Source organism: Corvus hawaiiensis, chromosome 2 (genome assembly GCF_020740725.1).
Source record: "Corvus hawaiiensis isolate bCorHaw1 chromosome 2, bCorHaw1.pri.cur, whole genome shotgun sequence".
NCBI lineage: Eukaryota > Metazoa > Chordata > Aves > Passeriformes > Corvidae > Corvus > Corvus hawaiiensis.
In genome coordinates this window covers 110102171-110120629 of record NC_063214.1, presented here as the reverse complement: position 1 = coordinate 110120629, position 18459 = coordinate 110102171, and the positions used below count along the sequence as shown (strand labels likewise).

Genomic DNA, 18459 nt, shown 5'->3' with positions numbered 1-18459 from the left:
TCCTATCTGAAAAGCTGTTCTCTCTACAAGCATTTTTCTCCCTCACCAATGAACAGAAATGAAACAAACAAAAATCCAACTAACCGAACCATCAAAGACATTGTCATAAATATTTTCTGTTCCGCATTTGAGGCAGCAAAACTTGAATCTTTCACAATCCTTATATTTCTCCTCATCAGTGAGCTGAGCTGGGCCACCAACCAAGGCATCATTCTCCTCATCTTTATGGTAACGGTGATGGACTCTGAATTGGGAGGGATCCAGTCCTATTAATAAGAAACAAAAATTTCAAAAGACTAAGAGGTCAACCATGAAAGCAGGCTTATTTTTCATATGCTTGGTGAAGCAGATTCAAAAGAAAGTTACAAAATGTAAATTCAGAAGCTGAAAATCTCTCCTTAGCAAAACTTCCTCTATAAAACATAAAAACATTCTACAATTTTTAACCATGAATAAAGGTTCATGAGACATGAAGAAATCATCTTACTTATCTTCTTACGCAAGATTGCTTTATAAATAAAACAAGCACACTGCATTATCATGGGAGTATGCAAGAGAACATTTTGTTTCTGAGGAAACCACTCCTAAAGGATAGCTTTATTGTTATTTTCTTCTTAAGTTACATAGAAAATATTTCAATAAAAATGTGCATCGTTCTTAAGAAACAGTCTTTAAATCAAAATGGCACCATTAAAACCAAAAACAGAGAATAAAAACCCCATTAAAGAAACGCGGGTGCACTGCTATTACCAACTCCTTCAAGTCCGTACACAACTGCCAACTCTGATTTCAATGCAGTGGTCGATTTCATTTTGGCTCAGTGGTTAACAGCATGGAGGTTTCAATCTAATGCAGTGGTTAAAATTCAGCAGCAGCATTTAAAACCACAGCGCTGGAGACAAAGTGCTTTATTTTTGATTGCCAGAACTCAAGATTTTAAACAAATAAATACACAAAAGAGATCCCAGAAATACTGATTCAACTACAAATAAGTAAATAAGCAAGCAAGCACGAAGTTCACTGTTCTGGGAATAAGACTGCCAAAGTAAACTTAATAAAAATCCTCAAGTTTTGTCATCCTTTGTCATGTGCAACATTTTAAAAGTCCATGCATCTCATTTACAGGGTTTTTTTGTTAACTTTAGAAAAAACACATGTTGGGGAAAAAAACTTAATCGAATGAGCATGTAGGAGAAAACCTTCAGAAAAGTGTGGCTCACTTTACCAGTAAAACAAAAAGATCAGAGAAGCACTTCAAAAAATATTTTTAACAGACATTAGGCCAAGTACCACATTACCATGTATTAATCTATATCCTGTATAAATTTCAGTTCCAAAAATGTAGTAATTCCTATAAGAAATGTAACAAAGACCACAAATAGAAAGTGAAGCTTCACCTTATTATAACTACCGTTACACTTAAAGACAATGCTTGGGAACAATATTCAGGTAAATGATAAAAATACTATTGCACTTACAAAACAGTTGTGTTATACAGGCAAATATAGATTGTCCTTACATAAAAGAATTGATATGTCTCACTTTAATACCACTATTCTGAATTTTTATGTTGCAGTCTTAAAACAAATTCAAGGACAAGGAAAAATTCCATTGCCAAATAAGTTTATTTAGTTCTTGATAGAATATGGGTTCCACTAAAATTTATTCAATCTTCCCAATTTTGTCAAAAGAAAAAAATGACAACGCATAAAGGTAACACTTCACCTCCAGGAGGTTCCTAAACTTTAAATATAGTTCTCCACTATTCATTAAAAGAAAGAGCATACAAAGCAAAATACACTGCTAATAGCATATTTTACAGCTTAATACATATGGTATCCCCCAAAAAAGGCTGTAAGGGTTTGTTTCTGGTTTGTTTTGGGGGGTTTTTTTGGTTGTTTTTTTTTTTTTTTTTTTTTTAATAAAAGGGCTGGTAATATATTTGCTGTTTTAGAAAACAGAGAGTATGTTCTGCAGCACACAGGTAGTAGATAAAAGGTTTAGAAAGTTCAGTATTCAGATTTTGTAAAAAAATAAAGCAAGCAGTAGGTTGAATCTAAGGTAGTAATGGTGAAAACAAAATTTCTCAGTTTACTTTGAGTTCAGAAGTGGAATGCAAAAACATCATTGCAACTTTCTGATACAGATACCACTACAGTTCGGCTAGAAACTTATCTTTGGTTGTTTCCCAAAAGGCAAATATGGAGCAAAGTAGCTCACTAAAAAAGATAAAAGGAGACAAATGCTGGTCTTCAGACAACCACAGTGTTCCAACACTGAGTCAAAAACAGTGACAGTAAATATTGGTCATTTAATACTAGTTTAACAGAAAAATAAAAAATCATTGTGTGAATTTAAATCACACCTATCTCTGAACTTAGCTGTTTTGGCTGGAAAAACAACAGAAAAAATATTGTGCTGAATTAAGCATACACCTAACTTTTGGTGTGCCAACTGCCACAGTGAAATAAAAGGGAGTACAAATCAGGCTTTTAAAGAACATGCCTACCTTAATTATCTTGTGGAATTGGGACCTATTTTATATATTATCTCCTTACAGGAATAGTTAGTTGGCTCAATTAATCCATTTCAGCACACTAATTGGTATCTTCTCAGACCAGGTCACACTGGCCACACTATTTTACTTGGTACACAAAACAGGGGCTATCTGATTGGGCAGCTGAAAAAAAATAATATCTGGTTTTGGTAATTTTTAAATGACTAGGATGAGACTAATCTGTGAACTTTGAACTCTTTTTTTTTTTTTTTCCCTATTACATCAAGAAAAAATAAAAATCAAAGGGACTTTGACTTACTCTGGCAGCAAGAAGTCTTCAGGGCTATCATTAAATTACCTGCACTGCAGGTAAGCTTTCCCACCTCACCAAAACTACGAGGCTGGACGCAGGACAAAGCACCGCAACATTACAAATGCGCTGATGAAAGCAGTGTGACCAAAGTAATCGATACAACTAAGTTCTGGGACTTGTTCCTGAATTATTTAATAATTAAAACATTTACTAACTGGCAAGCAAAGCAGCTCACTCAAGAACCTGAAAAAACGGTCAGAGATTTTTACCAAATGCAGTATTTTAAAAGCAGCATTTCTGCGGATCACTGGTGCGCGTCCTTCCCCCGCCCTGCGGCGGGCACCGGGGCGCCGCGGGAGCGCCGGGCAGCCGTGCGGGGCCCGGGGCAGCTCCCGGGATGCCGCATTCCAGCCGCAGGTGCGCGGGGCCGCGGCGGTTCCGCCCGCACCTTTCCCCAGGGACCCGGCGCACGGGCCGGGAATCGGCAGCCGGTGCTGCCACCCCGCGGCCGGCGCCGCGCACTGCAGCGGGGCCCGCGGGGCCGGGGCCGCCCGCCCGGCCGGGCTGCTCGGTTGTTCATTCACATCGGTACTGCTGCTTTTATGCATTCATCTTAGCGCTGTTTCTTTTATTCATTCATATTTTTGCTGTTTCTTTTATTCATTCAGAGCGCCCAACGCGCTTTAGCAATTCTCAGTTTCTGAGCAGGTCTGGAGCATCTCAAAAACACCCAGCCAGACCACAAACAGCAAAGTTCACACGCTCTAGGGCTCGTCATCGTATCGTCATGAAATTTCGTCATGACTTCAGTCTTAGTTTTCATCACTGCCCTTTCACTTCACTCTCTAATGTGAGGAAAACAACAAAAAAGTCAGAACCTGAGGTAAGTTCTGTGTGCCACAAGGAGAGCATCTATCCTGGTTTCTGTCTGGAGACTGACCAGCTGCTGAACACTGTATTAAAAACACCTATCAAACGATTATCTAATAATAATAATAATAAAGGACAATATAAAAAGACAATATATTCGGTGCTGATGTGTTTCCTTACAAGAAGCAGCTAACACATAGACACTGCATCAAAGCAAGGAGCAGTACTGGTAAGTACTCTTAATGACAAGCTTCATCAGGACCCAGTAGTGACTCCATAAAATCAGGCAGCCTTCGTAAAAAATGCCCAAATGCCAAGCAACCTGCAGAGCACCGATGTGCACATTCCTCTGTAAGGCAGCAGCACATACCTCTTTCAGAACATCATGACACTGTCTAGGACAGCAGTCATCAACTTCCATCATGAAGCAAATAATATTACACAGTAACAGCTACAAAAATCCCGCGGTTAAATGACTCTGCTTTCATAATGTCTGCATATTTCTGACAACACACAAATAAGATGTGACTTTTCTTTGAGACAAGAAGCAGTACTTACATATTAATAAAAACCCCTTATTTGAAATACAGTAAGATAATTGCTCTGCCATACAGTTCTTCCAGTTTAAAAGCTAGGTATCTTAAGGATGAAGTAAGGTCTCCAAGATTTAGGAAGATCAGATTTATTAAATGATATAACTGATCAGACTGCACACTTTATTCAGTTTTACAAACCGAGACAATCCTCACCTTGTCACTGCTTTTCCTCAGAAACTTCACAACAAAGAGAGTGAGTGCAAGAGTATGCCCATGAGGTTCTCCTTTTTAAGAACGATAAACTTCCATCACTCAAAGGCTAGGCAGACCTCTACTAAGCCCCAAAACAAAAGGCAGTTTTCAACTTGATTCCGTAGTGAATAAATATGATATTTAAGGGGTTCTCTGCAATTTTTAAGTTGCATTATTTGCTCCCATTCTTCTGTGTCTAAAGTAGTTTAAAATTACTTGCTCTGAGCACAGACAGAACAAAGAACTTTTCATCACTTTGATGTGAGCCAAGCTCCCCAAGCAGAGCTCAATTTTATCTACTCAGACTAGCAGGGTGACATAAAACATTCACCTTATAAACAAGCCTGATTATAGATTCTGTTAAACATACAGCCAAGATCTTTTTCCTACAACCACTCTCCCTACACAGACACATATTCTATGTAACACAATAAATCTGATCAGTGGAGGAAGACACAAACAGTGAAAATGCAAGAAAGTTTATATACTTATATATCGTCCAGAACCAGAAAATGCACCTTTTTGCAACAAGATGGGAAAAACAATGGCCATTTGGATGTATATCACGATGAAAATACTAAGTAAAAAGCCCAACTTAGCATCCCAGAACAGTAAACAGCTTCCATACTTGCTTGTTTTAGCAAGCTGGACTCAAGTATTTTGTACTCCTTTGTATCTTGCAAAGGATTTCTGATTTCTCGAAAGAAAACCACTTGACCATGCCTCCAGTACCATTATAAAACCCTGTAAGATAACTTCAGCTTGCAATAACTTATGTACAACTCTGATCAAGTGCTATATATGAAAACCTAAGCAGATCAGAAGTCTTGAAAAAGACCTGCCTTTACCCTCAAGCTCAATTTAAGCTTTCCAAAGAAAACAAAGCTAGGGAAGGTGATAAAATTTTGACTGTACAGCAAGGTCAAACTGAACACACTTCAAATCTAAGATTGTAATAGATACATACAGGTTTTCAGACTGACAATTGTGGACTATTAAAAAACGCTCAGCTGCATGATGCTATTATAGACCATAAAAGAAATTTTCATCTGGAACGTACTACAGTGCAAAAAGCAGCACAAGCTTTTGCAAACAGTAGGTGCTATCAAGCAGCACAGAGCTCTTAAGATCTGGGTAGCTAATTTAGGTGTCTGAAGGGAGCCAGTCTCTTCTGAAAATCTAACCTGTTGTGAATAAGAGCTCTGAATTTGAGCTTAACTCTACAAGACTAACAATCTTTGCCAAATAAACTAGCTTCAGAAATCCTTCCTGTCTTTCACCTAAATGAAGTACAAGTTTGCTGCCTATTTTAAACCCCTTCAACCTAACCAAGTATGCTTGACCTTTTCAGCCAGGCATACCACACAGTCGACTCTGACATCAAGGGAAAGTTGGATACCAAGGCCCTGCCACATAATAAACACGATGATTTGTATGGTCAGCCTGCATGTGTGGAGCAGGGCTGACACCTCCTCAAAGCGTGAGAGCTGCTGAGGACACATGGCAACATCAAATGCCTCCAAGAAACACCTTTGCTGACTCAGAAAAAGCAGAATTTCTGTCTTCAACCCCTTCTCAACAACTCAGAAATAGAAATGAAAAACACTGCATGTTACAAGGATTGCCTTGGGAGATTAAGATCCTTCATGGCTATCATCACCCTTCCTGAGAAACAAGAAGGCAGGACCTTTCTTGCACACGTTTTAAGTACAATCTGGAAGCTGATCAGCTGTTCCTAAGGGAGCTACCAAGATGCAGATACACAGGTAAAGAGTCCTGAGGCAACCTGCTACCAGGTGACTTTAAGTGGCCAAATCCTGGATCTTGGCCTTTACCTAAACACAAAATGCTGACGACCAGCTCTTCCCTTGAGCATTCCAATATTCTGAATAAAATAATTTCTGCAGGTCTGAACTTCCTGTAGGCACGGGCATAGCATAAACAGACTATTAAACTGACACAGCGCAACTCCCCAAGAAGTTCTCCTAGAGAAAAGGCAGTCTTGTCAAGAACTTTGTAGCCAGCAAAATTAACAACTTTCTCATGTCCTTGAGTAACAGTTTTAAAAATAACAAACTACGTGTGGGATACAAATCACAAAATTTCTGTTTATCAAATAGATCAGTCAAGTCTGTGGGTTAATCACTTCTGGGGAGGAAACAACACTAAAAGGAATACACACACAGAGCATAGCATTTTCAAGAAGAGACCCAATAGAACTGTTAACAAGTTTTCAACCTTTCAGTTTTTTTAGGTAAGAAGCCTAGGGAATAGAAAAGAAAGAGGCAATCACAGTAGGGCAGAAAAATCGCTAATTCTAATTATTAGACATCCTTTTAAAAGGAAAAACTACTCTAACAAGAGCAATTCCCCGTTGCTCATTTGAATTAAAACTGTTGACTCTGTTTATCACTAACATTAGTTTGGTTTCTTTTTTGACAGCACTTCTTGGTTTTGGGATGACTTAACTCCTTCATATGAAGCAGTTAAAACTGTTATTAAGATTTCATGTTTCTATTATCCACTAGGTCAGTTCTAGCAATCAAGTCTTAACTTACATCCTCGTAAAAACTTGTATTCTTTCATTATAATTATGACTGGTTTTTTCCTGGGAAGATGCCAGAGATGCCAGCATTTCTCTTTGGAAAAATGTTAATTCTGCATACACACCCCAGACCCCCTTTAGTAACTTAAGCAAATCTCAAAGACATGCAATAGTACTGTCATTTCTGAAAAGCAGGTTTTTGCAACCCTGAACAAGGATTGTAAGATTAAATTTATGTTAGTGATCACCTTCTGAAAAAACACTATTCTGCAGGAGTCATAAATATACTTAAGAGTCCACACTGCTTTCTACAGGCTGTGTAACACAAGCTGTTGCTCAATGTAAAAAGACTGATTTGGGGAAGCATTTCTGCTGAGAAACATACATTAATACCTCTCATTTGGATCTGGCAATTCTTTAAGTAAATTGAATTTAGAATACTTACCTAACCACGTTGCAATAAGAACAGAATCAATTCCCTCTATGGGCTCACATATTCTAGCAACTACTGGATGTATTTGCTGTGACAGGTAGTACTGAGTATCAATTTTAAGATTTTCTTGCTTTTTTAACTGTTCCGGAGCATATGCTCTCTGGTTGGCACTGAGATCTGATCCATCCTAAGACAGGAGACACATACAAAACAAAGTGTGAAAAAAGTCTATACAAAGGATGATGTTTCAAATATTATGCATTATTTTAATGCAAAATTGTTACACACTCTTTTTGGTTGATTTATTATGCATCCAATACAAATCCAGCAGTAGTAAAAAAACTGCATTGCTGATGCTGGCATCAACTAGCAAGTTCAAGAATGCAAAACCAGCTTGTATTATTGCAGCCTACACGTGCAAATCAGTACAAGTAGACAGAGTAAACAGTCCCATCTGTCAATTCTGAAATGCACAATGAAAACACATTGTAACTATCAGCCCAGTTAAAAATACACAGAGGGCATGCATTTTGGATTCACTTTGTACTAAACCAGCATTATCATTTTGCACAACAAGCAAATTCTAAGTCATGGATATCAAAACTGTATCTGTTTTGCTAGGAAATTTATATTCTTTAATTCTATAAAGAAACAAATAGAACGAATGGTCAGAGAATGGACCATCGCTCATTGGCATATGAATAAACAACAGAGGCAGCAGTGTTGATTTGAAAGAGGAAATTCTCAAATATTAAGAAATATCAAAAGAAATGTATGGTGACGTCCCAAGCCAAGAGAGAAACACCATTTAGAGGTTAAAATATACATTACATTCTTCTCCAACTTGAGAGAGGAAGATAATGAGAAAATAATTTAATTTGGGAAGACAATAACTAAATTGAAAACAATATACATGGAGGAATTAAGTATCAAATCTAAGATGCGAGTACTCTTTTGGAAAATGTAACTCATTTAAATCTGTAGAATCATATTCCCAGTCCTCAACTGCACTAGGAAATTTCATTTTTAATGTGTGCCAAAAATCTTAGAGCAAAACTTAAAGCAGTATTTTAGCAAGATTCCGTAATAGACATAAACACTTAGAGGGATGGGGCATGGTGGGGGGAAGTACCACAACAGTTCTGGGGTTTTGTTTTTTCTAAGTACAGTCTCTTTTTTTGTTTTGTTTTTTTTTTTTTCCCAGCAAAATAAAACTAATGCATTAATACACGACATCTTCATTTTTTCATTTAAGACAAGCTACTGGTTTCAATAGGGTCAGCAACCATGGACTGAAAACCCATCACTAATAAAGACAGACTGCAAGCCATTGGTCCCTCCTACTCCTTTCAGACAACTTAGTATTCAGAACAAAATTAATTTAGGACTATTCAGCTCATCCAGCTGCTTTGCAAAAATAATTACAATGCAACTCCTTCAGCTCCCTTCTTTCAACAAGTATATTCTTCTCTTGTATTGTGCCACTGCTCAGCCGCACCCGTGGCCCAGCTCTCAAAAGTCTTGGCAGCTTCGGGATGCCAGGCTAAGAACTCTCAATTAAGTCAAATACAGTATCTTTCAGTTTTAAAATAATGAAGGAGCTGAAATAGTCACATTGTCAAGTTCATCAGCTTGGCCTAAGAGGTCCCTTGGTCCATCTAACTCAACCTACACTTTTTTTTTTAATTAGCAGAACCAAAGTGGAGTATATATTTGTGAAATAATGATAAGCATTTATAGGATAAACACCTGAAACCAGAAAGGGGCTCAAATTTCCCAGTCTATACATAAGAGGTAATGCCAGATCCAATGACACAGGTTGAAACTGGAAATAACAATGACACTATTTAACCAACAACAACAATCAGCTGTCCACCAATGACAGGTTCTTACCACCAGAATTTTCTTCTGCTTAAAAGGAAGACTAGGTATTTTCTTTGAAGTAAGTTCTAGCTCCAAACATGCAGGAATTCAGTGAAATTTTACCAGCCACTATATGGAAATAGTTGCTGAGCTGATCACAATGGCTCTATGAAACTAAATTTAGTACAGAAAACCAACTATTTTAAAATTTAAGACTACCTCACCAAAAAGAAATGCCAGAACATATTTTCCCAGGAGCTGAGCTGGTTTTCTTTGCCACATCTCAAAACAATACCTAGTATTTAGCTATAAAGAAAGACATTTTTACCTGACAAATGATATATGACACTGTGTCTCCTGCCTTCACCTTTCGGCCTCCATGAGAGTTTATCCACATGGCAACATGCACATGTGGCAAGGTTTTTTTGTCAGGATAATCCTGGGGATCTTTGGTCAATGCCTAAAATATCAAAGGGGAAAACAGAAACATACCTGTGAGAAAAATCTGTTACTTCAGTGATGGACAGCTCAGAACTTTAAAAGACAAGATTACATAGTAGCTATCTTTATCCTTCTACTATTCACAAGTACATCTGAAACACAAAGTAAGATGAAAAAACTGTAACAAATATATTTGCCATATGTTAAGCCCTAGGTACCATTCCTCCAAACTTTTTAAGTATTATTAATAAAACAAAAGAATGTTTTGACAATTACCATCTGAAAAATGCATTAGAGTTCAAAACAGTTATGATCATAATGCAATTGTTTGAAAATTAAATTAAACTGAAGATGACAGTATTACGCAAAATACAAAAACAGAGCCAGAGATTACCCTGTTACTCCTGGTCCTGCTAAGGTCATACAGTAAATCTGTATATCATGTAGCTAAGTATACTTAACAAGCTCTTAAGCAAGAGGATACAACTGAATTTAAGTATTTCCATGTATCTCATACTACTGAGATTCCACAATGAGTTTTTCCTTTAAATAAAAAAAATGCTACATTTAAATATTTACTGTCATCCCAATTCTTAGAAACAACTTCTACACTTGACTTAATGGTTAAATACATTTTTTTCTGAAGTATTAAAACAGAGGAACTTTAGGAATTTAAAGTGAACATTTTGCTATATTTATCTTTTACTGGGACACTAAGTGCTCTTAAAGTATTTGCATGAGAACATTCTTTTTTTAAGTCAACCATAAAATTCAGTGGTTTCTCTACATTCATAGGACAACCTGAACACATTTCTTAACTGATTAACACAGTCTTACAGAGCAGACAGATGTCCAGATGGTGAAAGAAAGACTTTGGATGGACATTTGATGAATCTCTTCTATTAGAAGCATAAGAGGGGCATGTAATACCCAATTCATTGGTGAAACACCCCCCTACATAACAATATTTTTGTCAGCAGTCAATATACTCAGGAACAGTAAAGTTTTTCTGAGACAGAAAAGAGCTGCAAGATCATTTACCTTGTTTATTTCAAACTGATTAGCTGGGATCTGACCACTGACCACATTTTCTCCAATTTCTATAAGCCGCCTTTGAATATTTTCCACTATTATATCTCGGGGCTGATCAGAAAGAATCTGACCAATTACATAGCTGCAAAAACAGTACAAAAAATAAGAAAAGCTTGACACATGCGAAGCAAAACCATCACAATAGACACAAATCTGCTCTTGCCCCAGGTTTTCTCTAGACATTAAAGAGCCTGAGGATGAAGTCTGATGAAAAATTTATAGAAAATTGCCAGTATATTTTATGTTGGGTTTTATTTATTTGCTTATTTTACTAAAAGCCAATTATTGCTAATAGTTCTAATGATAAATAGTGATTTGGAATGGTTGAGTGCAACTTTCTATTTTCTGCTGCCATATCATTTTTCCATTTATTATTCTACAGCAGGTATCTTAAGATGGGGGAGAAGAGAACATACCAAGTAAGCGAAGTCTTGCCTATTGCTGCAAAATGTGGTTGGAAGATGTGCCAGCTGCAGAAGAGTTAGTCACTAAAGAACACTCTCCAACATTTGTATAGCTTTAATTACTAATACATTCCTAACTTGGAAAAATTTGCTTCTATTATGATGCATCTTTTCTTAGAAAATGCAAGTCTTAAGAACAGTAAGCAAGTGTGTGGTGTATTTTCACAGATGCGACAAGTATTCATTTTTGGATACATTTGGACCATGAGCTGTTTAAGTTTTCAAGAGGCAGTACACAATATGAGTCAGCACCCAGATGACCACCTCTCCACTCTCTCTAATTTTCTTTCTATGGTGCTAAATGTATTACTTCTACTGAATTAAAGCATTAAAATGCCCTGTGCAATGACAATTAATAAACAGTCAATCCAGTATCCATCGTAGTATCAAAGGAGGATGGCATAGTATCATTGCAAAAGGAAAGAGAAGCAGTCTTGGGGAAAGGGATCACATCCTCAGGCTGCATCCAGTGCACTTCCAGATTTTTTTAGAGGGTGCTGAAAGTGCTGACCACCAGCTACCTGACTCATCTTGGAAAAAAAAAAAAACTGACCTAGAACTTATGACTCCAAATGCTGACAGCATCTACCATCTTCACAAGATTTCAGCTCTGGTTTATTAAATGGCATTTACAACACTGTGACAACTCAAAAGCACAGCTTCCACAGCAGATGCAAAACCAGATAGTGAAATTAGGAGACATTTGGACTTGCCCAGGTATATCCTGTTACCAATGCCAGAAGGTAACATTTACCATCTCCTACAAAAAATCAACTAAGTCCTAACACTGATGTTAGTTACCAGTCTGTGCTCTTCAGAAAACAACCACACAGTATCAAACATTTATGAACCATGTACTGTTTAAAACAGAGCAAAGTAGACAATGCCTCACAGAAACTTACTTTCCAGTCTGTTTTGCAAGATCACACCAGTCTCTCCGGACTATATCCAATCCTTTCAGTTCTTGTTTAGTTACGTATTTCCCATCTCCTGTTGGTTCCACAGTCAGAGCAGCGTATTTCTTCTTCTTTAACAACAGCAAGGACTTAAAAATTCCATCAATATCGATTTCCAACAATTTGTACAGCTTGTTCACTTCACTTTTGATCTGCAAATGCACCAACATTAAAAACAAATGCAACAATTTAACTATGGACAAATTTAACTTCCATCTCTAAATGCATTGTTCTTAAGTTTTAAAACAAGTTACACTATACACTGTGTATTTGCATACACATTTTAAAGACTGATCAGATATCATTAATTAATTATACACTAGTAACTATGAGCTACTACTAAAATTAAAGTTCACCCATCGACTTTTTCAGTATCTACACCTTGGTATATCTAATTCCTTAACAAAATTATGCAAGGTAAAGAAACATGGGATTGGAGGACCTTGGAGATAACTGACTCCAGCTCATTTTACCAGGACAGCTACTCCATCTAACCTCTCACATAAATTAAGCAAACAAGGGATTCCACAGCAGGGACTAACTTACTGGGGAAAGATAAGAGATGGTCACTTAGAAAATACAAAAAGCCTTAAAGAAAAGCTATCCTGCAAAGGCATCTTTCTTTCTTCCCACTCTCACCCTAAACCAGGGAGGGGAGAAGAACTATGACTGCAGACCAGAGCTCTGTGCGTGCATATTCACAAAAAACATGCATAAGCAAGCGTTTCTTTTACCATTCCCCACAATATACCTACCTTTTCCATAGCCTGATTTCCTTGAGAGGAAAAGGTGCTGTTTTTCTACACACAGGCTATGTTTTATCCATATACAAAAGCTTCAAATAGCACTTGATATGTTGTCTTAATATAGTAAGTACCAAGTATCTCTTACCTCCATTGTAAAGGGACAGAAGCGCAACAGCTCAAAAAGCATGAACCTTAAACAACAAACTTTGGTTCCAGTACATATTCACCCACCTACTGGCTTGGCTAAAAGTTTCCCACTTGCTTCTTTCTTTTTTCTCTCTTCATATGTTTTTACTTTACTATCTTAGGTTACAATGTAAGATGTAACCAAAAGTATATATTTTATCACCATCTGTTAAAACCAGGTGGGGCAGTGTTCTTTATCTCTTCTAGGACACATCCCTGATAACTCCCTCTGGAGGATATCTTCTGTTAATGGGCCATCCAGCCTCACTGCATGACTCATAAAATGACATCATCCCGTTGTGAGATGCCCCACCCAGGGGGAGGAACCAAGCATTCCTGCCTGGGTATAATCTGAGGTTTGGAACACCACAGCCAGCCCTTACCTACTGGGTTCCCAGAGGACAAGAGATACATAACCACCACTGGATGTGCAGAGGAGGATCAGACCCTTCTACAGGATCACCACTTCACCAGAACCACTTGAAAGAGGATGCAGCCACCACTTAATGGGACTGCTACCACCACCCTGCCCGGCAGGGTGTCAGGTCGTTTCCCGACTGTCAGGTTAAGCCAGTGTTTCTGTACTATTGCCTTGTTACATATAGTAGTAAAGAACTGCTATTCCTATTTCTCATATAATTAGCCCCTTAATTTCAAAACTATAATAATTCAGAGGGAAAGGGGGTTACATTTTCCATGCCAAGGAAGGCTCCGGCCTTCCTTAGCAGACACCTGTCTTTCAAACCAAGACATGTACATTCTTTGACAGTATCTGCATATGCCAGGTGTCCTGTTCTGTCTTCATGTTCTACTCTTTACTTTCTTTCCCCTACAACTTAGTTTCCCAGTTGATTTTCAGTATTTCCATATTCACTCTTACCACCAACTATGAACTATCCTTTTCTCATGTCTCACTGAAGTTTGATATGGATTCAAGTTCTTTTGCCATCTAACAGATGCCCTCAACAAGAACAGTACATTTAGCATAAAATCTCACTGTTTTTCTATCCACCTTTGAACCCAAATTACCATTTTAACCAAAACCCTCCTTACACATTTTCCATTTCTATGTATACATATATGTGCGTACTTAATTTTTCTCACTGGGATCTGTGTTTTTTCTATTGTAGGAATTACCATTACTTTGATACCTCCTGTATATCTCTAAGTTTTGAAGGACATCATGAGGCAAAAACATTTTGCTAAGAGGTTCATACTTTCTTTCTTAAAACAGTCAAACAATTCCGCTGAATGTTTTTCTGCAATTTTTAAAGTATTTTCAATTTTTCTTTTTTATATCATACTAAACAAGTGCTCAAAAACCAGCAACAGTTCAGTACGGAATGTACTGGCAAATCTGATTCACAAGGATGCACAGAAAATGAGAAATAAATTCTGCTGACTAATGACAAAAAAGGGCAGGGATATAAATAATGGAAGGTTAAGGGTGGGAGAGAACACACGTTAGATGGGGGAATTCAGAAAGGATGTGAGAGAATTCCCTCCAATAAAAACCAAAATTAATCTCTGGGAAGAATGCTTCACTGCTGAAGACAACCCATAAATTCACACGTTACATCAGAACAGGGTACACTCACTAACTGCTCTCACTGTAATTGTTCGCATTAAACCTGTGTGCCTTCCATACAGTCTACATTAAAACAATAGTACAGTGAGAGCAATAGAAATAATCCTCACCTCTGAACATGAGACTTTGGGAACGAAATTATTATGCAGTGGAGCAGAGACATTTCTTAAGTGTTCCTCATCAAAACAGACAATTCTTTATCCTGATTTTTTTTTTAAATAGGAATTACTCAAAACAAGGAAAATGTAAATGATCAAAGTGTTTACAAAAAAAGCAACTCTCACCTTCTTGGGGAATAAACAAACAAACAAACAAGAAATATGTGAAATGAGACAAATATTAATCACTTTTTTCTGCCACAGAAAGACTATTGAAAGCCACAACTCCTGCAATTTTGATGCTAGGTTTGATTGTGCTGGTTTACAGGTATAAGTTTACTCACTTTTACAGTTTTCGTATTTTGTACTTGATTTTAATCAAAACATATCTTTCCGTCCTTTTTTTTAATTAAAAAAAACCCTCAACTGATACATAACACAGAACTACAATGGATTAAAAAAGCTTAAGATTTTACTCAGCAGCTGACAAGTTCAAACACTTACCAATTCTCTCAGAAAACCTGACTCTAATTCAGAAGTATTTAACTTATTATGCTTATCCTGTCAGATTTCATAAAAGTTATTATTATTTAACTATCCTCTGTAATGTTTAGCCACCAAATGGGAGCACAGGGACAAAAACCAAACCAGAATGGAACCACATACACTCGACTGGAGTAAGATTAAGCTTTCTTATACACTACTGTATATATACTTGAAATTCTATATAATCTGGCATGTGGCAAACAAACAAGAAAGACTGCTTTCTACCATGGCAGCAGCCCTCCTGCTACTCAGTTATGACATCAAGATACTATCCCATTTTCTGCTCCTGAACCCATCTACTTCTAAATGTACCCACTAGCATGAAGGTAGAAGTATTCTAAAAAACCCCAGAATCACTCCCTGCCTTAAAATTAAATTACTTTTGTTTAATACTATACTGAATAAAACATCTACGCTTTCTTTGGTATTTTAGACTTTCCATGGCTCTCATTTTCATCACAGTTTCTTTCCTCTCTCAAAAACAGCTTCATTTACATCTTTTCTTTATAAAGTTCTTACACATTTCTCACTTCTCTTCCACAATTTCAGAGAGCCACGAAACTTCCACATCATCTATTGCCAGCTCCTAATCAATCAAATCTCTTCTGTATCTGGTATACCATGGAAATTAGTATTTGAACTTGCCACTGGAAATCTGGTAACATCTTTGTTTAAGTTACAAATTACATAACTAAACAAAACTAAACTGAGAGACATCCCTCGTGAAAAAAAAAGTCAGAACTGTTCATGTTGTAATTGAAATTAACGTGGAGGAGAAATTGTACCTTACATTTTGGTTCACCAAATATTGAGAATCTCCTGCTATTTTAGGATTAGTAAATAAAACTTGTTATGCAATGAAATCACTTTTAAAAATGCACAGAATAGCCACACCTGAAAAAGAGCACTCTGAGATTTTACTACTTCATAGATTCCATACATTGTGAAGTTTTTTCTCATGGAATATTCTCTGCTTATGCCACGGAATCCTCTCTTAATACCATCTTCTCTACTCAGAGTAAAAACACCTATGTAGGAAAGCTTTAAAAAGAAAAAGTTCCTCACCTTATTCCCCAGCTTGAAGACCTCATCCAAATTGGTGCTATTAGTGTTTATCATAATGGAATCTGTGTCTCCATAAATCACTTCTAGGTTCATCTAAATGAAAAGAATTGCTTTGAAAAACAAAAGAGAACCACTCCATCTTCGACAAGTCCCACATAACTTTCAAGGTTCAAAAATATCATAAATATACTGTCCCTTAAACACTAAAAAGCATACTAGCAGGAAAACGTAAAATAGATTTTTACTGATAGGTCTGTACATTTCATTAGAACATTTGAATTTAAAGAGAATAAAGAAACTTAAGCCACTGATATGTTTAAAAGAGCACTGTCCAGTTATGTACATAATATAATTAGGTAAAATCTTACTAAATGAATACTAGAAAAAGAAGTCAGTGAACAAGTCTGATCTTGAGAAACAGCAGGAACTCTGATCAGAAATAACTTTGGACTGCTAAGACACAAGAAGATCACTTCCACTCAAAGACTGCTGACAAATTCAGGCAAGGCATTTAGCCAAAGTGTTTGAAAGGTAATGCCACAGTCAGATATCACATCCCATTTGCAGCCAGCACAATAGTACTGGGGGAAAAAAAAGAAAAAAAGAACTTAGATTCTCTATTTCAAACAAATCCAGTGAAAGCATTGGCTAGTGGATGACAGCAACTGAGAATACCACAGCACTGTCCAGATCAGGCTGCTCTTCTTAAACTTTTCCAGATTGTGCAGATGGCTTCATATTTCCACCTTCTCACTCCCATCTTTTAACTTCTGCTAATCCAACCACCTGTGCTCATCCTCCCCAGGCAGCAGATCTTTCAAGGAATGCTCCTTTTGGATAAGGATCCAGCTACTATGACCCTCAAGTTTTATATTCCCAGGTTGAACTACTGAACAATTACACCCAGATATGAACACAAACATTTACTGAACCTTTTCTCTTTGACACTCTGCCCCTCATATCACTTCTGATTCTCATTCTTGTAACAATTTGAATGCCTTACTTGGAGAAGACTGTATTCAAACACCAGCCATACTTCCATAATACTCTGGGATAATGGAGCAAATTTTAGACAAACTGAGGAACATAAAAAAGCCTGAGGCGCATATGAAAGGCATAGCAAGAAAAAAGGTGAAAAGAAAAACTGCCAACACCAGTAAATGTCACAACAGAAAAAAAACTGGCGGATGCATCTAGTTGCATGATATTAATTAGAAAAAAAAAAAAGAAAACCTGACATTTACAGTGGTGGAAAATCAATGCAGCTGTAAAAACTGCAACATGGCAATGTCCATGTTAAACTCCACAGAGTCAAAAAACCACCCCGTGACAGAGTTTAAAGGATGCCAAAAAATAAACCATAACTAGCTGCTAGAACACATGGTGTAACAGGTCTGTGAGTAAACTCTAATTAGCACTGTTGCTAATTTGCTTGAAACAGTCCCACATAGGCTTCAAGCAGGGTCCAGATCATATCTGTGGTAGGAAAAGAAAAAAGCTATAATCCATCAGGAAGGATTACATTTGTAAACCAGGCATCCTAAGAAGTGATTTCAGGTCTGTTTGGGTTACAGTTCTCCTAGAATAAAAAAATTTCACCAGGTGTGCTCTTTAAGTGTTGTTGTTTAATGAAAATGCTCAGCATTACCTTCTGCACCATCTCCTTGGTATGCATCAAAATCTGAAATTAAAAAAAATAATCAAAGATTAGCGTATGATATAATTACAGGCTAACACATGCAAACATATCCATTAGGTTGCTAACTCCAAATGCTCTCACCTTTCAAAACAAAGCAAACCACCTCTCTCCTGGCAACACACAGTCACCTCAATACTCCTATTACATGAGTAAATTCTCGTTTGACCTTGTATTAATGCTATTATTAACTCCCCTAAAACAAGATTAAAACAAATCTCAAAATTGCATGTGCATGCACACATTCTACCTTAGGAAAAAAAGAACACTGA

The 18459-nt window shown here is 37.1% G+C and overlaps 1 protein-coding gene across 6 annotated transcripts in view; it reads right to left on the bottom strand.

Moving 5' to 3' along the window:
- POLA1 (DNA polymerase alpha 1, catalytic subunit) overlaps window positions 1–18459 on the bottom strand; it is a 190242-nt gene that overhangs the window by 105258 nt on the left and 66525 nt on the right. For all 6 annotated transcript variants that reach the window (XR_007200252.1, XM_048288336.1, XM_048288346.1 and 3 more), the window contains 7 exons: window positions 18140–18172; window positions 16492–16584; window positions 12209–12414; window positions 10792–10924; window positions 9638–9769; window positions 7459–7633; window positions 85–266 (listed from right to left, as the gene is read on the bottom strand). Coding sequence is in view for 5 of the 6 variants with exons in the window: in XM_048288336.1 (XP_048144293.1) it covers window positions 85–266; window positions 7459–7633; window positions 9638–9769; window positions 10792–10924; window positions 12209–12414; window positions 16492–16584; window positions 18140–18172 (954 nt within the window). In the remaining variant the exon portion in view is untranslated. The remainder of the gene's footprint in view (window positions 1–84; window positions 267–7458; window positions 7634–9637; window positions 9770–10791; window positions 10925–12208; window positions 12415–16491; window positions 16585–18139; window positions 18173–18459) is intronic.